Source organism: Carya illinoinensis, chromosome 5 (assembly GCF_018687715.1).
Source record: "Carya illinoinensis cultivar Pawnee chromosome 5, C.illinoinensisPawnee_v1, whole genome shotgun sequence".
Classification (NCBI taxonomy): Eukaryota; Viridiplantae; Streptophyta; class Magnoliopsida; order Fagales; family Juglandaceae; genus Carya; species Carya illinoinensis.
The window spans coordinates 41,036,746-41,064,126 of NC_056756.1; the positions used below are offsets into that span (position 1 = coordinate 41,036,746).

The 27,381-nt window shown below is 35.7% G+C and overlaps 1 protein-coding gene across 2 annotated transcripts; it reads left to right on the forward strand.

Annotated features, from left to right (window-relative positions):
- The first annotated feature begins 9,663 nt into the window (after window positions 1-9,663).
- Window positions 9,664-18,070, forward strand: LOC122309893 (heat stress transcription factor A-1b). Of its 2 annotated transcripts, XM_043123660.1 has the most exons (3): window positions 9,664-10,008; window positions 15,916-17,238; window positions 17,751-18,070. In XM_043123660.1, exons 1-2 carry the CDS (start codon window positions 9,772-9,774, stop codon window positions 17,194-17,196), a joined length of 1,518 nt encoding a protein of 505 aa, XP_042979594.1. In that variant the 5' UTR covers window positions 9,664-9,771; the 3' UTR covers window positions 17,197-17,238; window positions 17,751-18,070. The 2 variants fall into 2 exon arrangements, with proteins under 2 accessions (XP_042979594.1, XP_042979593.1); XM_043123659.1 differs by lacking the exon at window positions 17,751-18,070 and having other exon boundaries at window positions 15,916-17,547.
- The last annotated feature ends 9,311 nt before the right edge of the window (window positions 18,071-27,381 follow it).

Here is a 27,381-nt window from a genome sequence, read left to right on the forward strand (position 1 = left end):
TAAAATGAATTGAGATAAACTGTAATTAGTGATATTTTATGTATCTCATTAAGATATATTTAACTTTTTTAAGTTAAGATAGGTTTAATTTCTAAATTGAAATATATGAAGTAGCTTGATATGAGTTTAATTTTTTTTATAGAAAGTTGAAAAAGTAGTAGGTCTCATCAATGATTAGTTTGAGATGAGTTGAGTTTAGGTCAACAACTAAATACAACCTTAAGAGAGAGAACAATGAAAGAATTAAGAGTACTGGCCTAGTTATGATTGTGTTAGGAGGTTTAAAAAGTACTTATATAGGCTTATAAACACTTTAATAATAAATTTAGGTTGTTTGATTGACACATAACTAAGTAATTTTTAATATTAAAAAAAAAAAGCTAAGAAGTATGTTTCACGAAAAGTATCAATTTGATGTTTTTCCTTAACCGTACTTTTTTAGATTTTGTATAATATAGTTACACTTTTAAAAAAAAAATTGTTAATGGGTTAAAATATTTATATAACTTTCACAAAATTACAACTTTCTCCTTATCTTATATATAATTGTATTGCTATTTTACTTATGAACCATTAAAAGGATTTTTTACTTATTTTTTATTATAAAATTTGATATCTACCAAAGTTATGGTCATGATCTTTAAAAAAATTAAACGAAATTTTATGTCATTTATATCTCAAAAAACACTTTTTAAATTTATTTCTAAACAAATGAAACATGTTTGAAATAATTTAGACGTATGGTTTCCAAATATTAAATAATTTTTAATAATGGTGTTTACTACTTAAGTTCTGCATCTATAAACCTTGATTTAAAAACTAAATTACCTACCGCAATACTAAACATGTACTAATTCTGTGGTAAAAGCCATGAAAACAAAATAAAGATAAGAAATTATAAATAATGTATAATTCTATTTGAATGTCTTTATATTATAAATCTTTCATATGATATAATTTAATTTGAAAGATAAATTTTAAAATTTGAATCAAATTATGCAATGTGAATAATGAATGATATAAAGATATTCAAATTGTACTACTCATTAATAGCTGGTTTCAATTTAGAGATTAGATGAGATGATTTTAGATAAAATATGAAAGTTTAATAAAATATTGTTGGAATATTATTTTTTTAATATTATTATTGTTTTGGGATTTGAAAATGTTGAATTGTTTATTATATTTTGTGTAAATTTTTAAAAAAATTGTAATGATTAAATGAAATGAGATAAAACACTTTCTGAATCTAAACAAAACTTAAATGTTCTTGCCACGTGAAAAAGTTGAAATTACTTGAAAACTTACTTTTTGTGGTTGGTCCTTCTTTTTCAAAAAATATAGATGAGATTTGCATGTCCTAAGTTTATTTAACTTTACATTAAAAAAAAAATTCATCTTTTAAAAAAACTGTGAAAGCGACCGATTATTTGAAAAAGATATCCACAAAGAAAATATTCAATGAAATTGCAACACTTGAAAGTTTTTTTTTTTAAAATAAAAACATTGCTTATAGCTTTATTCAACTAAATCAATGTAATGTTCATTATAATGTTTCTCTCTCATCATTGAGCTTAGGATTTGCCTAGGACAATCCTCAATCCAAACTCTTGTTCCAACATATTTATAGCTAACTTAGAAAGATTATGAGCTATAGAATTTGACTCTTTGTATGTGAATTGGAGCTTCTAGCTTTGTCTTTCACCCAGCATCCTTTTCGTATCTTCCGTTAATGGTCAATACAAATTTGATCATAGCCGGTTGTAGCTTTAGCAATTATCTGGGCATCTTCTTCCAAGATTACATGTGACAGCCCCAACTCACTGCATAATATCATTATTCTTCTCAAAACCAAGACTTTTGCAGTTGCTGGCCTCATGCAGTAGTTTGTAGGTGCACATAAAGATGCAAAAATATATCCATCTACATTTCTGATGATAATCTTAATTTCCACCTTTGTTTGCTTACTATCCACCACAACACCAAAGTTAACTTTTGCATATATGCCTCTAGGTTTTAACCATCTAACTTGTTCTCACCATGAAAGTTTGTTGATGATCATCTTGCACCTAAGCTTGAGTTGATTGGCAGTCTAGTAAGCTTTGTTTTGCAGAACTATACAACTGTCTCAGATTCTCAAATTTATTCTCATAAATTAGAGAATTTCTTCTTAGCCATAACCTTTTCATAACACAAGCCACCAGTTCAACATCTTTAGGTTTTAGCTTTTCAGTCAACTTCTTCAACAGATCCACAAAGCCTATCTCAACACTTGATAATTTCTTAACTTGTCTATCTACTTCAATCTAAACATCTGTTGCAGCATGACAACTCCAAAGTGTAGGACTATGGTATCTTCTTCACTTTCACAGATTGGGCATAAGCTTGTGTCTATAATCCTCTTTTTAAATAAATTACTTTTAGATGGGACAATGTTATGAGCTGCCTTCCATATGAAATGCTTGACAGATCTAAAAACCCTTAAATTTCATATGACCTGCCAATCTGATTGTGATTCATAGTAATATAAAGATTCCCTTTTTATCCTTCTCAATCTACTTTGCTCCACATGATAGGCATTCTTTACTGTGGAGATTCTTTTTGGACTGGAACTCCAAATTATTTTATCCTCTACAACTTTTATACTCAATGGGATGTTCTTTATTGCAGCAGCCTTTTCTCTGTTGAAAATTTCATCCACTAGGCTATCCTTCCACTACCTTGTTCTTGCTTCAATCAATTTTTAAACTTTTGTTTCAACATTCAAATCTTTGACAGGTGATTGAACTCTACTGTATAATTGTAGTGGCAGCCATTTATCCAACCATATCTTAATTTTGTTCCCATTTCCTACCCTCCACACCAAACGATTTTTTTTTTTTTTAATCAAATCAAAAGATGCCTTTTCCATATCAAGGATGGTCTTGTCCCTTCCTTAGCTTAAATTAAAACCCTATTTTTAAAGTACTTTTCCTTCATTATTACTCCTACCAGAGTTGTTGATTTTGGATCATATTCCAACATTATTTTGCAAGTAAGGCCTTGTTGAAACTTTTAAAGTCTCTAAATCCTAACCCACCAGTCCTCTTTGATTCTCTCATCTTGTTCCAACTTCTCTAATGAATTCTAGAACCATTACTTTTGAAGTTCCACTAAAATCTGAACATCATAGTAGAGATTTATTTACAAAGCTTTATAAGCAATTTAAAAACACTCATAGGAAAAGCGGCAAGGCTTAGATTACAACTTTGACTAGAATCTCTTTCCCTACTTGAGAAAGGAAGGTATTCTTCCAACTATTGATCTTAGTCCACACTTTCATTCTCTTATTCTCTTTTAAGTCTAATTGAAGCTCTATCTCCCTTTCTGCATCTAGCTTTTTTTTAGAGCTCCATCTAATTAAGGTCTTTTTGCATTTGTGAAGTTTATTCTCTACTATTTTAAAACTATCATGATCAACCACATTCCTTTCCCATGCATCTTGTATCATTGTTCCACCATCCTCATCAACAGATCATTTAGCTTCATATCGAAATAACCATTTTTGTTTTCTGATTATAGATTGTTCCTCTTTGATTAAAAGTGGCATATGGTCAGAGCTCTTTGCATATAATATTTCCACATCTACATTCTTGAACAATTTTATCCATTGGAGATTAGTCACCACTCTATCTAATCTCTTATTTGTAAAAGACTCATCCTTATGCTTACTACTCTGATTCACTAAAAAATAAGTAGCACAAATGCTATCCCAAGTGCAGGAGAATGTCGTGTAATAATTACGAATAAAATTTCTAGATCGTCTCCTCCAAGAAAGTTGTTTAAATCCAAACTTGTATAAAATGATGAAAAGTTTTATTAACAAAAATAGTGATATGTACAACGAATGAAAGAGTGCAACAGAAATAAAAAAATGCACTAGTCATAGACTAAATTCATACTTTTAGATTTTTATTAGTGTCAAAATGAAACATAAAAGACTAACAAATTAAAATTAACAATTAAAGATTCGACTATGCTAAACAATTTTAATTAATCTAAAAATTAAATAATAAACTAAAATTATTTGAATTCTAATTAACCTTTAATCAATCTAAAATGTAATTGTAATGCATATTTAATAGAATTTTAAATAAATAAGAAAAATAACTTAACATAAAATAGAATAAACAGCAAATAAAATGTCCAAATTTTTAAGCCAAAAATATTAAGAATACACCATAAACTTCAAATTGAAATTAAATAAAAAGTATAGAATAAAAAGAGCAAGCCAGATAGATGGATATGGAGATTAAAAGCAGTGAAAAATGTTGGACTATAGTAGTAATTGGACCCCTCAATAAGCTCTTCAATACCACTGTAGTTTCTCCTTGAAAATAGTGTGCGGCGTGAGTGAATTAATGTCCCAAAAGAGAGAAACTTTATGCGGCGCTGGGTGAATAAAATGATATATATGTTGTCGTCCCTCAAAATATGTTGCGGTGTGAATGAAACTCAAAAGCAAATATCTGTGTTGCCGTGTGTGAATGAAACTCAATTGGCTGAAAAAAGAAATGCCTCCAAGTCAAGGTCAAAGTCCCTAGGTTAAAGTCCTAATTCGAATAAAAATAAATCCATTCCGTGCAAATTGAATCTCTAAAAAGCAATATATATGTTGCGAGGTCCCTTTGAATAAATGCATATATATATATATATATATATATTTATATATATGTTGTCATGCCCTTTTTAAGTCTCTTTTCATTTCTTAGCCTATATTAAAAAATAAAAATAAAAATTAGAAATAAAATAAAAATAAAGAATAGAATATCAAAAATATATTATGCTTGTAAATGAACATTATTAAATTAAATCACAAGTTATAATACTAAGCAAAAATCATGTTATTTATCAATTTAAATCACAACTCATATTTATGCATCTTAATCATTTTTTTCATATAAAACCAATAATAATGTAATAAAATAATTAAAATATATTGGTTCTAAATGTATAAAATATATAATATTTCAATTCAATCATACTCCATATAAATTTCACCTATCATCACCCTAAGTCAAACAAATTATTTTGTTTTTAAGGGCATATCGAAATTCTCCCATTTATATCTTTGGTATTTGTTTGGCCCCACTTAGGCTTGACAAAATAATAATTATTATGTAGGCTGGTTTCAACAGATAATTCACAAGAAGGAAAGAGATTTCATCTAAAACATAGTAAAATTTTAAATAATATTGATTAATAGTAAAATTTACAATCATGAAGATTTTTCCAAAATAAAAAAATATAAATTATTGTATGAGAAATTAATACATAAATAAACAAGAATCCCACCAAAACTTTGGTCGAAATCATAATCAAAATCACTTCCAAATTTGAAATCAAATATTTACTAATAAAGTAAGAATGATCATAAATATATGATTAGAAAGAAAATAATTGATATTTTTTTGAATAATTTTAGAGAAAGTAACTAATATCGCATATCAATTTGGATCTGCACCACCCCCTCTCCCCTATTTATGTCTTTATATCGCATATTTATATCTTTGGTCTTTGTCTGCCACCACTAACGCCTTATAGAATAATAATTATTCTACAGGCTAGTTTCAACAGATAATTCATAGGGAATGAAAGAGATTTCATCCAAAATACAGAGAAATTTTAAATAATATTGATTAATAGCAAAATTCAAAATTATGAAGATTTTTCTAAAATGAAAAAATATAAATTATTGTATGAGAAATTAATATATAAATAAACAAGAATCTTACCAAAAATTTGGTCAAAATCATAATCAGAATCACTTCCAAATTTGAAATCAAATATTTACAATAAGGCAAGAATGAGCATAAATATATGATTAGAAAGAAAATAATTGATATCTTTTTGAATAATTTTGGAGAAGGTAACTAATATCGCATATCAATTTAGATCTGCACCATCCACTCCCTTCCCCCCGCCCCTACAAACCAAATTTTTTCATCTTGGATTCATTAAAGTCGCCTAACACACACCAAGTTTGGTTTGTGGGTGACTTTAAGAGAGATAACAATCTACAGGTCTCTTTTCTTCTATTCTATTAAGATAGCCATATATACCAATAAGAGAATTCCTACAAACCGGTCCGTCCAACCATCCTCATATAACAGCCTGCCAATAGTGGAGGGACACCTAGACATTCCATCATAATTATTGTAAACCAGCACTACATGGAATACTCGGCTACTGCAAAAGAGACACAGCCCCTACGCAGGCCCTTCCCTTTCGCAAGAGACAACCCCTCCCCTTCGCCCACCTTCGAATTGACACCACCCCTTCACAGCCCCTTCGAATTGTGATGAAATCCCTTCGAAGACCCACACCTTCACATGGTTTACGGTACCTCCAACCTTGAAAAGTTTAATAGAGTGGCGAATGCGATCATGGGTTCAAGCCCCTTAGCTTCTGTGAGTTGCTTACCAAATCAAACGGACAAAAAAAAAAAAAAAGAATAAGGTTTTATGTTACAGACTGAGAATGATGAAGATGACTTCCCGCCCATCTCTCTGATGATTTTCTTCTTCTACTTTTTTTTTTTTAATCTCTTATGTATTTAAAATGGTGTATGCGAGCTTGAGAAAGCCAGAGGCAAAGAGACGGCGGCAGGCTTAGTAGAGGTCCAAAGAGATGGACTTGAAAGCTTGGAGACGAAGATGAAAATAGAAAGAGAACTTGGAAGACAGCAACACCAAGGCAATTGGAGTTAGCCATGAAAATCAGCACGGCTTGGGCGAAATCTAGCTGGGAGAAATCGACTAAGGAGGACAACGATGGACTGGCGGTGGTGGACTGTTGGCGGTGGATGCTAGCGGTAGAGGTATGCTCGATTTTGGTTCTGGACGCACAGGGTCGGGATCGAGGTCGGGCTAAGCTGAAGTAGAGTGATGTTCTCTTAGCTGAAGTGTGAATTAATTCCTATCCCATGTGCACGAGTCTAACGTGATTCTGATGTAATTTTTGAGGTGGCAGCTTCTAAGTGGAGGGCTGTTATTCCTTTAAAATCAGACCGACCGCTTAGAAGCGGCTCTGTACCAATAAACCATCAGCAACCATTCTTACTAGAATAACATAATTTAGCATGAATATGATTTTAAGAAAAATTAACAATTTTTAGGTTTATCTCTATTTTCCACAATAGTGCCAAACTCGTTTCCTTCCAACTGAATCTACTACAAAACAACTATCATATCTCAACCTTATTTTTAAAGTTTCAAATTGGTTAGCAAGTAGTTTTGTTTGTTTACATTAAGAAGACTACTTGGGGTCTTTTTCCCTTATCAAAAGATAAAGGTCTTGAACTATCTCTGATAATTCTAGCTTTAGAAATTCATAATGGTTGGCGGGGCTAGCAAGTAGCCTCCACCAAAGATAAATTATTTGACACATCTTACTCCTCTCCACTTACTTTGCCTTTTTTCTTGTTTTCTGTTTCAATAATGTCATTATTAACGCAATTTATGCTATGTTTGCCATTACTACTCAGCTTTTCCATTTATTTATTGTCTGTTTGCTACTTTTGAAGTTGCCTTCTTGCTCATCCTTTCTTCCTAGGTGTGTTTAATCATAAGCCTTAATCTCATTAGTGATCCTGATTTTTTCATTTATAAGCATCTGTTGGCCACTTAAGTCCTTGTCATAAAAGGCTCTCAGGCTATAATACTCTTATTTTCTAGGCCCGATTTTACATATTGCTTTCAGGCTCATATCTTTCAAACAAATAAACACCATTTCCTTTGTCTAACTTCCCTATTTTCAAATTCAAGATCACATATAGAATTTCCTTCTATTTGTACCTTATCTCTTTCTTTTTCGCCTTTACCAAATTTTGATCCACATTTTCCAAAGTTATCATCTTTTCAGTATATCTTGATTCCTCATAACTACAATTTCAATTTCCTATTTTTTCATAAGCTGTTTTTAGCCACCTTGCGCTACTTCCATTCTCAAATTCAACTGCCATGATTGAAACAAGATTGTTGTTTGGGACCCCTTTCTTCTCTGATGGTTTTTAGTGAGACTAACTATAATTTCTTACATTTCTTCCATATTGTTCTCCTGCCATTTTATCCATAGATTTTTTTTCTCAGATTGGTATCTTCTCTCAGCCATGAGCTAAAATGGAATTTTTCTACTAGACTCTATTTATTTAACGATACTATGACACTACACCCTTTTCTCATCATGCACCAATTTACCGCATTTAAAACACACTCAAGACAGCTTCTCATATTGGAGAGGAACCTAGCTTTGCTTCCCTAACAGATTAAAAGTTCTTTACCTAGTAATTGGTTTCAACAGATCAAGTTCAATTTGGACTCTCAGGTTACTTTCCCACCCCATTCAATCTTCCCTAACATCAACATCCTTCACTAACCCAATTGTTTTCCAATCAGAGTCCCTATATCTCTCATCATATAAATTAGTGGGAGATTAGGCAATTGTATCCAAAATTCTTCAAAGTTGAAACTCATTTGCTTCGGGAGAGTAAGCCCATCAAAGGATATGAGTATGGATAGAGTATTATCAAATTTCCATGATTTTTCGGTTAGAATTCTCTCTCGATCCATTTGCTTCTCAAAGGTTATTGTGAATATATTACGACTAATATTTTGTTGGAAAGTGAAATTTTTGCTTACTCTCCAGATTTTTGCCATAGTTGATCTCACAATCTCCTTCCCAACCCCACAATTTGAGCACAACTTCCCCACCAAGCTCTTTTCTCCCTTTTTCATCACTTCTTCCATCCGACTGTATCAAGATTAATGACATAATTTTCTTCCTTAGTTAACCTCAATTGTGACCACAAATCTTCTAACTCTTCATCTTGCTCCACTCAATCTTTCATGGAGACTATGAAACTCTTCTTCCTTAGTATTAGAAGTAAGAGCAGAATGTAAACTCCACCTTTTCCTTCTTCTCTAGATAGAAAGACAAGAGGAGACTTTATATGAAGAATTGACAACACTTGATAGTTGAAACTATAATTTTACCATTATTTTTCATTCGAGCGATGTTGTAAAATTTGATATCCCTTTGATAAATCATTATTGTAAAAAGATAAAAACTCAAATGTCAAGTCAATTAGTTGAGTTATTTTATTTTCAAATCACTGTATAAAACGTACAATCCATGTAATTTAAATTATAATACTTGACTTGTAAATTCAAAATTTATAATTTATTTTAAATCAAATTTTACCATGTAAGTATTTTATTAATTGTGTTATCGATATTGGCTTATAAATAATATCGTTTATATGAAAATTTCGAGCAGCATGGTTTCTACATAAAGTTTTAATGTGTAATATTTTTTCTTTTTAAATCAAGCCATTTAATTTGATCAAAGGTTTCAAGAAAATCTCAATTACAAGTTCTTACGTTTGATAGAGAAATTTAATTTTAACAAAGAAAAATTCATAAAAATTTTATTTCTCTATATGTCAACTATTAATCTATGATAGGATGAAAATTATAAAATTTTAAAAAATAAAAATGCTCTTACGAATTTCTTGCAACCGACGCAAACGAGACAAACCCGACTCGATCCGTTTTCTTTTTCAGCGGCAAATAATTATTAATTACGAATAAATAATTTCATGCATCTCTATATGTTGACCCACCGACGTACGTGGGGGTTTAATTCCATTCCTTCCTTTCAATTTCCTCCGAAACCCCCAAACCCCTCGCTTCCAATTTCACTCGTTTTCTCTCTCTCAGAACCAGAAGAAAAATGGCAGATGCTAATGATGCGGTGTCGTCCACGACGGCGACTACGAATCCATTGCCTCCGTTTCTGAAGAAGCTCTACGCCATGGTGGATGACCCGGAGACCGACTCGGTTGTTTCTTGGAGCAACGGCGACAACAGCTTTGTGGTTTGGAACCCGCACGAGTTCGCCTCCAAGCTTCTGCCCAAGCACTTCAAGCACAATAACTTCGCTAGCTTCATCCGGCAGTTGAATACTTACGTCGGTTATCTATATCTATCTATATATCTATCTATCTATCTATCTTCGCTCTCTTTTGTCCTTTCTTCTTTTTCTTTGCAAAATGTTGGGGTTAATTTCGGAATCTAATTAATATCTGGCATGCTTAATATGAATTAATCTAAAACATTTAATAAGCTTGGGTTGGGAATTAGGAACTATTTCGGCACCAATATTTGATAGCTTAGTTTACTACCTTTTTTTGGATCGGTTAGTTTACTAAAAAGAAAAAAAAAAAGGTATTTTATTGTTCGGAATTTCTACTGCCATACCGTGTTGTCAGTGTTAGAATATGCACATTCGAGCTCTATTCTTTATTGGTGGATCAATTTAGTGCTTTTAGTGATGGTCCTTTCTGGATAATTATGTAAGGAGCTCTCATCCTTCTTGGGACTTTTGAGGTCTTTCCTGGATAAAGCAAGCACTCTTCATTTCTTATCTCCCATAGATATATTTTATAGACCTTATTGTCTGATGCTATATCTTAGACCATATTGTCTGATGTTTTATGTACCACATTTTGGGGCTTCCTATATTTATCAAGATAATTACTGGAACCGACCATATATCTCAAAAGAAAAAAAAGACGTTTGGGGAGATTACTTAAGGGCTAAGCTTATTTCACAGAAATCCGATTACTTGAATTCCAACCTATACAGGGATTTGTTCGTCTGGACTCTTTAGAGGGTATGAAGGTTGATGGTTTTATACTCTTTAGAGGGTATGAAGCTGCAGCATACGAGGTATATGGTGAGATTTGGTGTTATGTTGATGTTCATGTGTTAAGGGGGAGAGAGTATGGTATTTGACTTTTATTTTTGTTGTTGTTGGATAAGCGTGGTGTTTGATTTTAAATGGTATAAACTAAAATCACACGGGAGTGAGCATTGGTTTGGATTAAGTGATTTAATGGAATGTAAATTGGAAGAGAATGTGAAATGGGAAGAGGCAAATTGGAGAATTCCCAGCTTAGTCAATTGAAAAATTCTATTTACAAGATGGTGTGGATGACACACCTTCCACACCATTGGCATAGCATGATTTGATTTGCAAGAGAAATTTAACATTTTGACTCTTAAAAATCAATTCTTGTCACGTAAGTGGTGTGGATGATGTGTTTTTCATGCCAGCTTCAAGTGGAAGGACTGTAGTTTCTTTAGGTAAAAATCGTGAGTTCATGCTACTTGTATCTAAATGAAAACTATCGGAATTTCAGATTGAAAGTGTAATACCCCGGATTTAGTGTAAAATGGTTGTGAGTGGGATCCAATATTGCTTAGAAGGAAGAAGTTCTTACTATTTATAATGATTATAAGGTGCTTCTTTTGTAACCTTGACTTGCCCTTTTATAATATAGGCTTAGATGTGGCTTGGGATTTCCTTGGGTCATTATAGAAATAATGTGGTGGGCTTATTCATTGGAACTTGTAAGCTGGGGTGGTGACAAATTTGCTGATAGAAAAAGCATGCATATGCATTTGGAAATTAGGTAGAAGAAGCTTTGAAAACCCTTTTCTAGTTGACAGGTTCTTGCGGCTGGGAGGCGACCCCGGAAGTTAGCGCAGAAACTGTAGGCGGGTTGCTAGGGGGTTCGGGGGGTATCCCCGGAATTATTACCCTTTTTTTTTTCTAAATGGAATAATATCAATGGATTAATAGTTTTTTTAATTAATGGAGACACAAAACGAGTATAGTATTTATCACAAGAGTTAATAGGCTTTTGGGAATGTGAGGTCTAAGTCACACTGGATTTAATATTAGCAGTTTGAGATTTTGGTTTCCATGGATGCTAATATCAGGAGGCTTAAAGTAACTATTTAGGAAAATTAGGGATCTGAAACAGATTGTTCCTTTAGATCTCTATTTTTAATGCGGCAACAAGGAAGACCATGAGGTGCATTTCAACGAGGGAGCTGGTGTGGAATGTATCGTATTAAGTTCATGGGTGTAAAGAATTATGTATCTATATGTTTCAGTTGATATGGAAGAAAGACTTGTCAATCCTTGTGGTATTAGAAGGAGTTGATGTTTCAAATTTCCCATTTAGTTCTTAATGCTATATCTGAAAAATTCTCTCTTCTTAATTTCTACCTAATTGCTGCCTTACCATAACAACCACCCCCACTGCTGCAGCAGCTAAATTTTTGTCATTTTATGCACCCTATTCTTCCCTTTCAACATCTGATAGTTCTGTTGTGCTCATTATGCTCTCATATGTTGCCATTTTAGTAGGGTCATGTCTGTTATGTCGTCTTACTAAGATTCTTCTTCTTTCCATTTTGTTTTCTTGACATTCATGCTTTGGCCAAATAAAATGCCACACTCCAATAATTATATGAGAAACATCCTTTTGATTAATCTCTCATTTTTATTTTCTTTGCAATATATCGGTTTTAAAAAAGTATTCTTTCTATTTTTTTGCTCATTTGAGGACATCTGGCTTTTAAATCATCCAACCACAGCTTTGGGTTACAATTCAACTCTCTATTGTACTTACCAAATATTTCAACAAATGAAAGGACCATTGTATTTTATTAATTTTTTTTTTTTGATAAATTTATAATTTCAAATTTGCAGGTCAGCTTATACTTTGAGTGGGTATACTCGGCTTGTCCATTTTTGGGTTAACTTGGCAAAAACTTGTTGTATCTATAACTGAGACGCCATTGTAAGTTAGCAGAGTCCCACTCAAGTTTGGCTTCAGTGTAAGTTAGTAGAGTCCACTCAAATTCTCACCAAATCTATATTATATTCTTCCATGGTGAATAGATCAGGTTTTGATGCCCATAGATCACCAATTCTTAAATAATATAATCATAAGTATCATTTGCTATTATTGTTCATGTCATTTTGTTGCTATTGGCACGTTACATGATAAACTAGTTGGAGAAAAAACATACACAATAAATGATGATTTTAGTTCTCAAGGAAGTTACAAGGAAATTTAAACACAAACAAATGTTACAAGGTCAATTTTTCTCTTTAGGACATGCTTTTGCTTTTTGCCATAGAGTATGCAAAACATGTTTGGTTCAACATTTTGGATGTACCCTTCACAAAAAGTTCTATAGAATTGAAATGATACCCATACTTCCTAGGTTTAAAATTTTGAGTGGAGATGAGGTTGTATGCTGTCCAATTATAAGATAATTTTATTCTGAGCTAATATTTGATTTGCAATTAAAATTGTCTAGAATATTTGTCTGTTTAAGCTCTATATGATATGTCGAAGACTGCTAGCTTTTATTATTATGCTCATGCGATCTAGTGTTGAAAGTAGGGTGGACGTACATATGGGTACTATTGTGTTTTTCACTCATTAACAAATCATATGGATACCATCGTGTCTTTCATTTGTCAGCTTCTATCAATAGAAACTTGAGACACTCTTGGCATGTTGAAGAAATAGTAAACTGGATGTAGTGTCCTGTTATGGTTGTATAGGGGATAGTATTATTTTTTTATACGTCAATCTTATTAGTAGTGCATAGTGGGTTGTGCTAGGAGAGGTCCTTGTTACAGAAGACTATGGGTCTGACACCATCCAATTTTGTCGTTTGTCCTTTTTCTTTATTTTTATTTTTTGACAGGGGAACCACCCCACGGCAGAGCCCTTAGGACTCACCCATGGAACCTAAACCCCTAGGGAGAATAGCACAACAACCCATTGACATTGCCTCCCACTGAAATAGCAGTTTGATCCCGGGGGGGAATCGGACCTGTGACATGGGGCACATGCACACAAGTTATCCCTTACCACTTGGGCTACCATGGGTGGGTAGGTTTTTTTCGTTCTTTAATTTTTTTCCCCTTTTCAAGGTCTTGGGGCAATTTATTTTTTAAATAACATGCCAATATCTCAAAATTTTTTTATGCCTTATCTAAGGCCATAGGCACCCTCTTAGGCTCCATTCGGTCAAATCCTTCCTGGGGGACACATTTTTGTTATAAAGTGATATATTTTTGAAAACTAATGTGTTTTAATGTGATTTTCTTGTGTTTGGTTTGTCAAAAAATAAATATTGTATTCTTCTTTTGTTGTTTGTTAATGATCGGTTTGTGGCTAGCAAATGGTGGGTTCTATTGGTTAGTGAACAAGGAATGGATTCTTGTATATGTCCTATATACTCGGGTCTTTGTCTATTTTATGTTCAATAAAATTTTGTTCACCGATAAAAAAAAAGTGAACAAGGAATGGATGAGGGCAGTCAATGACTAATGGTGCCGTCTGTTGGACGGTGGTGGTTGAAGTCTCAAGCTGGCTCTGGAAAATGTTTTTATCTTTTTAGAAGAGAAGGCTGGTCAATAAGGCGCATTACTTTTTTTTTCTATAATAGCAGTGCTGCAATGGGCGTGCTTGGCTAATGAATAAAAACCTTAGTCTGCTTTTGTTCTTTCCTATAAATATCCCATTCCCATTTCATGTGTTCTATTAGCCAATCCTGTGCTGCTTGCTTCATCCCACCTTACCTGATCATCTGTTGTACCCTAACTTGAATCTAGAAACAAATTTGTGTCGACATCTGTCCCATTGGCTTTTAAGGTGCTGGCTGATGAAAGACATTCGCAGAATGCCCCCTTCTGTGCCTATCTGGTTTGTTTAAGAGGTTGTTTGGATAGTGAGAAGGGATAGTTTTAGATGAAAGTTGAATAAAATATTGTTAGAATATTATTTTTTAATATTATTATTGTTTTGGGATTTGAAAGAGTTGAATTGTTTATTATATTTTGTGTGGAAATTTGAAAAAATTGTAATGATGAGATAAGATTGTTTCTCAATCCAAACGGCCTCCAAATATCTTCTTGGTTGTTTTTTTTTTTTGTTCTTCTTCATTTTCCCTTGTCATGGTCTTGGTGAAATTGACATGTTAAATTACATGCCTGTACCACATTTTTTTTTTCCTTGTCTGAGGCCATGGTCTGCCAATTATTTTAGGCTTCATTCATTGAAAATTATTCTTGGGGGAAAACATTTTGTTTAAAAAATTTATTTTTGAAAAAAAAATGTTTTTGTTTGATTTTCTAGTGTTTCGGTTGTGTTGAAGAAACTATTTTGTATTGTTATTTTGTGGCTTGTTAATGGCTGTATATGACTTCTAAGTGTTGCTCTTGTAAATGACCCGTGTACTTGGGCTTTGCCTACTCTTATGATCAATAAAATTTTATTTACTAATAAAAGAATGGCTGTTTGCGGCTGGCGACTGGTGGGTTCTGTTGGTGAGTGGGCTAGGAATGGATAAGGGCAGTCAACGACCAATAGGGTTAGTTGGCAGTTGGATGGTTGGGCAGTAATGGTCTGAGTCTCAAGCTCACTCTGGAAAATATCTTCAATTTGTTAGAGGACAAAGACTTGGTCCATCTCTTAAGTGGTTATTTTCTGTTTAACCAATTTTTTTTCTAATTGATAATTCCACCATGCATGAAAGTTATGGAAATGACTTTACGGAAGGTGATTTTTCATGAAAGAAAAGAAATCTTTGGTTCCATGTGATATTTGTAATTGGTGGCACTTGAAGTATTGAAAGAGTTAAATTTATATTTTTTAATTCTTAAAATTGGTGCCTAGGAAGTAGGTCAAAAATCAGAATTAAAAGCAAATTAGTTCCATTGTTGTGTCAGATGAAGATATCAATAATGATTATGGTGAGTGCCTGTGCTACTCATCCAAGGAAAAAAAATGATGAGTGCCTATGTTGGCCTGGTCGGTGTGACTTAGAAAAATTTACCTTATGTCATATTCTCAAAAGTTCGTCATTGAGTTCAATCTTGTTGTCTTAATTGACATTAGCATCATAAAAATTGAAACATTTTATGGAAATAATTTGAACACTTGAGGTTTTTGCTTCTATTATATTTATGTCTAATAATTTGTTCATTTTGGTTTAACAGGGTTTTAAGAAGGTGGATTCAGATCGTTATGAATTTGCAAATGTGAAGTTTCTAAGAGGTCAAACACACCTTTTGAAAAGTATCAGTAGGAGGAAACCAGTTCATGTACCGGGTCAACAACCAACTGAAGTGCCGAGCTCCTCAGTTGGGGCATGTGTTGAGGTAGGGAAGTTCGGGCTGGAGGAAGAGGTTAAAAGACTTGAAAGGGACAAGAATGCTCTTATGCAGGAACTTGTTAGGTTGAGGCAGCACCAGCAAACAACTGATCACCAGTTGCTGAGTGTGGGACAACGAGTGCAGCTAATGGAGCAGAGACAGCAACAAATGATGTCTTTCCTTGCAAAGGCTATGCATAGTCCTGGCTTATTAGCCCAGTTTGTACAGCAACAGAATGAAAGCAATAGGAACATTACCGGAGTGAATAAAAAAAGGAGACTCCAAAGTCAGGAAAACGAAAGTGTAGCTGGTGAGAGTCGCACTAATTCTCCCGATGGACAGATTATCAAGTACCAGCCTTCGATGAATGAGGCAGCTAAAGCATTGCTGCAGCAGATTTTGAAGATGAATGGATCTCCTAGGGTGGAACCATTGATGAACAACCCTGGTGCATTCCTTATTGATGATGCTCCTCCTTCCCATGCATTCCATGGTGGAAGTCCCTCGAGTGAAGTTTCGGGAGTGACCCTCTCTGAGGTTCCACCTAATTCTGGACAGTGTTTTATGCCAGTAGAGTCAGGATTTCCTCTTAAATCCCCATCTACTGCCATTTCAGAGATTCAGTCTTCCTCCTATATGGTGCCTGATCATGCTACAGCAGCTGGATTCCCAAATATTGATGTTTATAATTCTGGAGAAGAGACTATTTTGCCTGACTTCTCTCAACTGCAAGGAATCATGCCAGAAAGCGCTTCTGAAATCCTTGATATGAACTTCGTGGGGTCCGAGACTGGGAATGCAAGTTATGTGGATCCAATGTCTGTTGTTTTGGATGTGACAAGGCCCATGAAAACTGATGCTCTTTCTCCAGAAAGTGATGTGGAGGCCCTGCTTGATGAGATCCCAGTACTTCCAGGCATTAACGATACTTTTTGGGAACAATTCCTTACAGGGAGCCCGCTCACTGAGGATGCAGATGAAATAAATTCGAGTTCATTAGCTGGTGGTGTGACCATGGATAATGAGTTACCCATAGGAGAGAAGAACAACTGGGACAAGATTCAGTATATGGATCATCTTACTGAACAGATGGGGCTTCTTGAATCGAAGACTGGAATGGCCTGACCTTCTCACCAATTGTATATGCATGTTCCTCACCATCGAGAGGTAAACTTTTAACCAATCACAGATCATAATAAGCATGTTCATTGTCACCAACCGCCAGTTTTACAAAATGAGCCAATGCATACAGTATTTGTCACTGTTCCCACATTTGTGGCGTTTGATCAGCCATTTAAGTATTCCTTTTTCCCTTCATCAGCGTGAGCTCATGTCATGGTGAGAGGATTGTATTTATAATGAAACTCTGTATATGTGACGGCTTTTCAGCAAATGATGTAATGCCAGTTTTTCTAATTACTATAACACAAGGAATTCGCTAGTACATTGAGTATAGTATATTCTGATTCCCCTTAAGCTGTGTTAAAAAATTATTAAGAATTACTAACATCTGTATGTACTTCAAAACTCTTGAACTGCTTTATTTCTTCTTACATACTTGTTTAAAAGCTTCTCTGCTTTAGTCTGCACTGAAAAAAAATCGTTGTCGGTGATTTAATTAGACAAAATTATTACTATCAAGATTCCGATCTGTGTATGTTTCTATCACTCTTCAACAGGTTGATGGCCTGTGCAGTTGGGCAGACAAAGCTCTTCTTCAGAGACTGATGATCAATAATGATTTTGGTTTAAGAAAACGTTTTATCAGTTCCTAGTTCTAGTTTAAGAAATATTTTTTACTTTTACATCTATATCAAGTAATTTTGTGTGCAAGGTTACCAAAAAACACTTTCCGGACATGATACCGTTGAAGTATATCATACCCATAAATTTTAGGCGTAACCATTTTCCAGTAAAAATCGCAGGCTCTTTTAAATTACCTGTAATGTGAATAGGAGGTCCTGTCTTTGGTCCTTTTCAGTAAAGCTACTTTTTGCCATTTGGATGCCATGGATGGTTACATCATGCGTATATTGTACTCTTAATGGAAGTTGTCCAGATAAGGAAAGTGCATTTGGACCACCTTTTTTTCTCCCTCTAAAATCCCTCCGTACACTTGCGATGGGTAGTTTGTTATGGTGACTCATTGCCGGAATCAATCCCTATTAGTCTCTACATTCATTTTACAGTTTTGTGATAGGCATGGGTTTCCTTAAGCATCTCTTAAGAGAGACAAAATTTTTTGTTTTGTCAATGGAGGGAGGAAACTACTGTCGCATCACAGAGAGGGGCAGGAAGGTAACCAAGGAGATAACGCTCAATCTTGCTAGTGCTCGCTGGCTGGCGAACACAATGAAGAATGTTTATTTTCGAGGGGAAGGAAAGTTTTTTATAAGACTTATCGGGATGGAGCCAAAACTTTGTTTGCTCATAAGTGCTCTAATGCGTACATGCTTTTCTTGGGAGTAATAGATTAATGGTGGTGGCACTGGTGGTCGAGGCCTGTTAGCAATCCCTGAAGGAATGGAAAGAAAGGGTTGGAAGATTCTATCAATGGAGTTGAAGAATGCTTTGTCAAGGAGTGCTTTGGCTAAGTAGGCTCCAGTGTTGGCCCCACAACTGAACAGAGAGGAAGACAAGGGGAAGGATTAAGGAAAAGGAGAGGCAGACCAGGTCATATGTAGAGGTGGCGTTGGGTGGTGCGGGGAGAAGAATGGAAGTGCATGGAAAAAACAAAATGGAGTGATTGGCAGGGGAACACTAAGGTGAAAATGCAAAGAAAGATGACAGAAGTGTTGTACCCGAAATAGGGAGTGGGTCATTGTCCAACGTCTGTTCAGAGGAAAGTAGGATGCATAAGGCTTTGTTTAGCTTGAAAGAGGAAGTTATCAGGGTGAAAAAGGAACTGAAAGCACTTAGGAAGGCATTAGAAATTTTGAGCTTCAGTATAGAGAAAGGCTTGGGCTTGGGCCTGGGCCAAGGCCATTGGTCTCCTAATGGGCGAAAGCCATTTAGGCCTATAATAGGAAAGGCCAAAGTGGGGGGATGGGCTGGAAAGGCCCAAGTCACATGAATTGGAAGATGAAATAGGTTGGTCCCTATTTTGAAAAGGGCTCAACTTTTGGGCCCATATCAAGAGAGGAGAGGCATGAGGAGACACCCTGGCTTGTTAAGGGCTCAACCTTGGCGTGTGGGTTGGTGCCCATGCTTGGGCCCATGGACCCACTCCAGTTACATTAACCGGAGGAGACACCTACCTCTGCGTCGGCAACCCACCTCTCCGACATTGGTAGTGCCTTCGTTGGCCATCTAACTTTGGTACCCTCAAAACAATTGCAGATCTACACGATGGAGCCTGAGGAGAAAATGGGTGGGTCGTTGACCCTAGTGGTGGCCCAGACTTCGCCGTCGGCTTTTTCTGGCTTGCCTCCTGCCTTCCTGGTGGCAAAGACAGTGTTCTCGGCGTCGACACAGATTTGCACAATGGTGGCGAACGCAAATTTGGATGGGCCTTCGGGGCTCATGGTGGCATAGACTTCGCTGTCAGCACCTTCTGGGATGCTTCCCCTCACCATAGTGGAGAAGGCAGTGGTCCCAGCACCAGAGCAGGCATGGGTTCTGGGTTTGGAGATGATAGAGGATCCTAGAGTTTTTGAACACTTTGGGAATTTACAAAATACATCGACAGACTCAATCGGTGAAATGGGGGAGATTAATTTGGCTAGAACTTTGGTTTTGTTTGCTGCTAATAGGGATGGGGAGGATGAACCTACTCCACTCAACTCTTTTCATCCCAATGTGACAGATTGAGTCATTCAGAAAGTGATGGATATAGATTTTAGGCCTATTAGTCTTACGGGCAGTGTGTACAAGATATTCTCAAAAGTATTGGCCAACAGGATGAGCACAGTCTTGGATAAGATCATTTTGAAGTCTTAAAATGTCTTTGTACGAGGTATGCAAATATTGGATTCGGTTTTGGTAGCCAATGAATGTTTGGACAGTCGGCTTAAGTCGAGAATTTAGGGTATTTTATGTAAATTGGATATGGAGAAGGCCTCTAATCATGTCAATTGAAATTTTTTGCTATATTTGCTGGGTCGTTGTAGTTTTGGGGAAAGATGGAGGGGATGGATGAGACATTGTATAACAACGGCTTAGTTCTAGGTCCTGGTAAATGGTAAGCCTGTGGATTTCTTTAATAGCTTGCGGGGGTTACGACAAGGTGATCCATGATCCCCCCTCCTATTTGTGATTGTGATGGAGGCTCTAAGTAGGATGGTATCGGCTGCTGCAGCAGGTGGATTCTTTTTAGGATTTTTAGTGGGGAATCTCCATGGTCCCACTATTATATCCCATCTCTTATTTGCTGATGATATGTTGTTGTTATGTGATTATAATGCAGGGCATATTCAATCTTTGAAGGCCATTCTACGTTGTTTTGAAGCAGTTTTCGGTTTAAGATAAATCTTGCGAAGATGGAGATGGTGGCGGTGGGGGATGTAAGAAACATTTGGGGGTTGACCAACATTTTTGGGTGTGGGGTTTCTTTGTTGCCAATGAAGTATCTTGGCCTCCCATTTGGAGCATTTTTTAAAGCTAAGACAATTTGGGCAGATGTGATAGAAAAATTAGAGGGTAGGCTAGCCGAATGGAAAATATTATATTTATCTAAGGGGGGAGGCTCACACTTATTAAGAGTACCTTAACTAACATTCCCACTTATTTCTTGTCTCTATTTCCCCTTTTAGCTAGCATTGTTTCTAAGATTGAAGAACTTCAACGTGACTATTTGTGAAGTGGTTTAGGGGATGAGTTTAAATTTCATTTAGTTGGGTGGGATAAGATGTGTACACCATTGCGTGAGAGTGGTTTGAGGGTTCACAATGTGAGGGGTTTTAATAAGGCCCTACTAGGAAAATGGTTGTGATGCTATAATTACGAGAAGGAAGTCTTATGAAAATTGGTGATTGATGCGAAGTATGGGAGTGCAAGGGGGGTTGGTGCTTTAATGAGGGGATGAGGCATATGGTGTGGGGTTATGGAAGCATATAAGGAAAGGTTGGAGGGTATTTTCTAGTAACACCGGGCAGTGCATGGGGAATGGTCATAGGATTAGTTTTTGGCATGATGTGTGAGTGGGTGATGTGGCTCTTAAGGCTGCTTAACCCATTATTTCAACATTGCAGGGAAAAAAGACATGAAGGTGGCTGACTTGCAGGGTACTACACATGATGCCCAACCATGGAAAATAAATCTCACTGGGGAGGCTCATGATTGGGAATTAGGTATGCTGGTGGAGTTTTTAACCTGCTCCATAATATCTCCCTTGTATTATAACTGAAGATAAGTTGGTTTGGAGATCTTCTCGAAAAGGAAAATTCTCGATAGATTCTTTTTATGATACACTTATAACCCAACCTTCGCCCAACTTTCCGTAGAAAAGTATATGGAGGAGTAAAGCATCTCCAAAGGCCATGTTCTTTGTTGAGATTGGTGCTGTATGTGCAAAAACAGTGGGGAAATAGTTGACCATTTACTCCTACATAGTGACTTTGCCAGGGATACATGGAATCATTTTCTTATCAGAATGGGGCTAGCATGGACAATGTTGGGAAGGGTAGTTGAACTACTGGCAAGTTGGATAGGGATCCCAGTGATAGCACAGATTGCAGTGATGTGGAAGATGGCTCCCATTTGTATCTTTTGGTGCATCTAGAGTGAAATAAATGATAGACATTTTGAGGACCATGAAAGATCTGTAGAAGAGTTTAAGAGTTTTTTATGGATGACTTTGTTTTCGTGGGCCGTTGCTTTAGAGTTTAACGATCTCAGCTTCCATGATTTTCTTGTAACTGTTTCTAGTTCTTAAAGTAGTGTATTCACATGTATACTTCCTGTGTACCTGGCTTATGCCTTTTTTTATATCAATAAAATTTAATATCACCTATAAAAAAAGAAAGTGATGGATATTAAGCATATGTTAAGGATTTCATGTGTGGGATTTGAAGCTGAATTTATAGCCTTACTTACAGTCGGGCTATGAATGCACAATCCAAATTCGATCTATCTATGAATTTGGTCAAATAGGGGGAAAGAGAACTCAAGAGGCTAACATGGGCAATGAAAGAGGGTGGCGGAGAGAAGAGCTCTAATCGGGAGCATTGCAAGGGGAGGGGTAAAATGGTTGTCCCATGAAGCAAAATTTTTTATCATGGAACTGAGGAGGCTGCATGATCTTAATAAGAGGCTCAAAGTCAGAAATTTACTTTGCCAATGGAATGAGGATATCATATATTTACAAGAGACTAAGTTGGAAGATATTACAAGACAACTAATTCGCAGTTTATGGAGAGGGCAACATGTCGGATGGTCTTATCTACCATTAAAAGGAGCATTTGGGGGAGTTCTAATTATGTTTGATAAAAGGGTGGCGGAAAAGGTGGAGGAGTGTGTGGGTGATTTCATTATCGCATGCTCTTTTATTAATCTAGAAGACGACTTCAAATGGTCATTTCCTGGAGCTTATGGCCCAAATATTGATTCAGAGAGAAGGTTATTGTGGGAAGAATTGGCGGGATTTCTTAGTTGGTGGGAGCTACCAAGTTGCATGGTGTATCTCACATCACTCCAACTATGAGAGGTTTTTTTGATTTCATTTCAGAATAGGAATTTATGGACATTCCATTATCAAGAGGCATGTTTACCTAGTCCAAGAACCAAGAATTTCCATCTTGGTTGAGGATTGATAGATTTTTGTTAACTCCTGATTGGGAGTCACACTTCCCAGATGTAGCTCAAATAAGGTTACCTCGGTTATGCTATGATCACTTCCCTATCATTTTAGACTGTTGAGGCATCCAAGGGGGGTATAAGGTATTTTAAATTTGAGCATATGTGGCTTAAAACTAACGGTTTTGTAGACGAGGTCAGACAATGGTGGACTTCTTACAGTTTCCACGGCTCTCCAAGTTTCATTATGGGAAAAAAGTTGAAAGCATTGAAACATGATTTGAAACAATGGAATGAACAAGCTTTTAGCAATGTGCTTTAGCAAAGGTGCTCTCTTGTGGAGGAGCTACAAAGTCTGGAAGGCGAGGATGAGGCCATAACTCTTTCTGAACTTGAAAAAATTTACAAGAGTTAGATAGTAGCTTGAAAGAGTAACTTTGATGGATGAGATTTCATGGAGACAGAAATCAAGGGCACTCTGGCTTAAGGAGGGGGATAAGTGCACGTAATTCTTCAACATGATGGCTAATTCCCACAGGAGGAATAATGCTAGTGATACAGTAATGGTAGATGGGGCAGTTTCTTCATATCAGATGGTAATCAACAACCATGTTGAGCAATATTATCAACAACTTCTATCTGAAGAGCAAAATTGGTGATCAAAAGTGGATGATTTGTTTTTTTCAACAATAGACTAGCAGAGTGCAGGTCGGCTAGAGAGGCCATTTGCAGAAGAGGAAGTGTGTACCGTAATAAGAGGTATGGCAAGTGATGAGGCTCCTAGTCTTGATGGGTTTACTTTGAGCTTCTTTCAAGCTTGTTGGGAGGTGATCGAGGAAGATCTTATGCAAATCTTTCATGAATTTCATACTAATGCTAGATTTGAAAAGAGTCTTAATGCTACCTTCTTAGCCCTCATTCCCAAAAAGGTGGGATCTATGGATGTAAGAGACTATCGCCCCATTAGTCTTGTGAATGGGGTGTACAAGATTTTGTCCAAAGTGCTAGTGAATAGATTGAGCTTGGTGGTGGAAAAACTAATCTCGAAGCCACAAAATGTGTTTCTCAAAGGTAGACAAATCCTTGATTTGGTCCTTATTGCAAATGAAGTTTTGGATGGTCAAATAAAGTCTAGAGAATGCAGGTTACTTTGCAAGCTCGACATGGAGAAAGCATGTGACTATGTCAACTGGTAGTTCTTACTTTATTTAGTTGAAAGATGTGGTTTTGGGAGGAAATGAAAAAAATGGGTAGGATTTTGCATCTTTTTAGGTTGTTTCTCTATCTTGGTGCATTGCTTACCGGTGAGTTTCTTCAACTCCTCTCGCGGCTTGAGACAGGGAGATCCTCTTTCTTCTTTACTTTTTTTTTTATTTGTCACGGAAGCTCTCAGTAAGATGATTAAGGGCCAAGTGGACGGTGGGTTACTTTATGGCTTTTTGGTGGGGAATGGCGAGCTCAACATTTCTCACCTACTATTTGCCGATGACACACTCATTTTTTGTAGTGCACACCTTGGACACGTCAAGCTTTGAGGTCGTTACTCCTTTATTTTGTAGTTGCTTCAAACTTGGGTATCAACTTTGCAAAGTCTGAATTAGTGCCAGTGGGGGCTGTCCACGAAGCAAAGAATTTATCTACAATCTTAGGGTGCAAGATATCTTCTTTACCTACGAAATATCTTTGTTTACTTTTGGGTGCCTTCTTTAAATCTAAAAGGATTTGGAATGATGTGGTTGAAAAGGTGTTGAGCACAGATTGGCTGTTTGGAAGAGGCTATACTTGTATAAAGGTGGTAAGATGACTTTGATTAAAAGTACTCTTTCAAATTTACCCACATATTTTTTGTCATTGTTTCCACTTCCCACAAAGGTGGCTAACTGCATTGAGAAGTACAAAGGGATTTCTTATGGAGTGGATTGAGAGAAGATTTTAAATTTCATCTGGTTAATTGGTCAACAGTTTGTACCCCAATTTCTAGGGGAGGTTTGGGGATTCGCCACTTGACGAAATTCAATCAAGCTCTCAGGGAGGCCTTATGGACGCCTGTTATAGATTCATAATTTGGGGAGGCTTGGAGAGGGATGGTGCTCCAATGAGGTATGAGATACATATGGAGTGGGGCTATGAAAATACATTAGGAGTCTTTGGAGACCTCTCGAGGACATGAACATATTGTGGTGGGCAATGGTTATCGTGTTAGTTTTTGATATGACAAATGGTGTGGTAACCATTGTCTTTGAGACGCTTTCCCTGCTATCTTTGAGCTCTTTAGAGAAAAGGATTAAGCGATTGTCGATCTTTTGGCTTTTTCAAATGGCTCCCCTCAATGGAATATTGATTTTAGAGCAGCCCAAGATTGGGAGTTAGAGTCTATTACTGAGTTCTTTGCGATATTGTATTCCGTAAGTATACCAGGGGCACCAGAGACAAGATGCACTGGAGTCATTCCAAGAAAGGTATTTTCTCTGTTAGATCATTTTATCAAGTGCTAATGAGTCTTGGAATGACTATGTTCCCGTGGAAGAGTATATGGCAGATGAAAGCTCATTCAAAAGTAGATTTTTTTGATTGGATAACATTCTTGGACAAGATCCTTGTTGTAGATAGTTCGAGGAAACGATGAGTAATTTAATTGTGCTGGATTAGTGTTGTATGTGTAAGAAGCATGAGGAATCAGTAGATTATCTGCTTTTACACTGTGGGGTGGCCAAGATCATGTGGGATGATTTATTTCTCAAGAATCGGATTGTCTTGGGTAATGTCTTTTAGATTGGTGGATTTCCTCGCAAGCTGGAGAGGCCTTCATGGCAATTCATAGGTAGCGACAATTTGACAAATTGTTCCAATATGTATGTGTTGGTGTATTTGGAGGGAGGGAAATGCTAAAAGCTTCGAAGATCAAGAGAGAACAACGGAAGAGCTAAAAGTTTTCTTTCTCAAGTTATTGTTCTTATGGGTGGGGGCCATAGTTTGTAACTAACCATGTGTCCATGACCTTCTACTTTCTTTTGTAACCTCTGGCTAGGTGTTTCTCATGTTTACTTCTTGTATACCTGGGTTTTGTCTATTTCTATGAATATAATTTCTTTCTTACTTGAAAAAAAAATGGAATTTTGTCCAGATAATTGTTGATCGATCAGAGTACTGTAGTGACTTATTTTACTGTGGTCCTAGAGAATTAAATTGCAGCCAGACTTACGGTTTTATTTAGATTTTTTTTATCAAATTGGGAGCATAGATGGCAGAAGAGATTATGGAGATGAAGGAAAGAAAACATAGAAAACAAGAAATGGTAAGCAGTGTGAGCCGATGAGAAATGTCTTAGAATCCCCACAATTGTAGCAAAACTACCAATTGTCTTATGATTGCATCATTGTTTGGAACATGGAATCATCTCAACTCATCTTAGTTGAGTTTTGAGTCTAACCCAACATCCAAAAACACAATTCACAAATTATTAAAAATCACTCAACTCAAGGCCTCTTTACACGTGATATCTATAACATTTTTCAATTCAACATCCCTTTACATGGGAGACTCATAACATTTTTTCAACTTTTTATAAAAATATTTAAACTAATCTTAACATCCAAACACATTTAAATCTTTTTTTCCTCCTTCCTCCTATCCATAGAGAAGAAAATTAAAAAACAAGAATAAAAGTGGAGGGTTGTTTGAGGATAAGATTGTTCAGGGTGGTTGGAGTGAAAAAGTCAAATGGACATCGTCTTTGTGCCTTTAGTTTGTGTACATTATTGAACTATATACCACTTGAAATAAAATAAGCAGATGCTTCCGCTTTTTTCTTTTTGGCATTGAAATAAAATATTTTAAAGAAATAAAGAGATTAATTGGATGGATTGAAAATTTTGACGGTAGATCCTTTGCCGTTCTCTGTTTTCCCACTTTCTTCTTTTTGTTGTTAAGAAATATAAAATGTAAACATTGGAATATTTATGGTGTCCATGGACGGTATAGACCTTGACATTGAAGGTTATCTTGCATATTATATCTTTCCTTCTCTAAATTGGAGAGTTTTCTTCAGGTTGTGAATTGTAGAGCTAATGGACTAAAATCCTACCCTAAAAGGTTATTCTCTATGATTATATTGAATGCCACGAGAAAAGTCAATTATTTATTTATTTTTTAATGTTATGTATACCCGAAAAGATTAAAAAAAAAAAAAAAGAAAAAACCCAAAAGAAGTATATGCAAGGTGTGCACAACATTTGTGAGCATTTTATACAGTGGTACGACTTTTTTCCTTTAAGTAGTGGTACATGAACTTACAATTTTACTTATACGACTTATTTTATTAATTTTCTTTTAAAATTAAAATTTTGAATTTTAAATGTCATGATTCTCAATATATCAATAACTGACATATAGAGAAGTAAGTTTTTCTTTAAATACATTTAGTACTCTCCTTGCCAAATATGGGAGTTATTAAGATGAATAATGACTATTTTACAATTATTTTACAACCAACCAATGTGGTCGTACCACCTCTCCAAAAAAGCTGAGATTCATCACTATTTCCTTCTACCTCTCCATGACTCCTTTCTCAATCTAGGA

Coding starts and splice junctions, on each gene's coding strand:
- LOC122309893 (XM_043123660.1), top strand. CDS start 9,772: ATGGCAGATGCTAATGATGCGGTGTCGTCCACGACGGCGACTACGAAT. Junction 10,009..15,915: donor TCCGGCAGTTGAATACTTAC/GTCGGTTATCTA, acceptor TTGGTTTAACAG/GGTTTTAAGAAGGTGGATTC.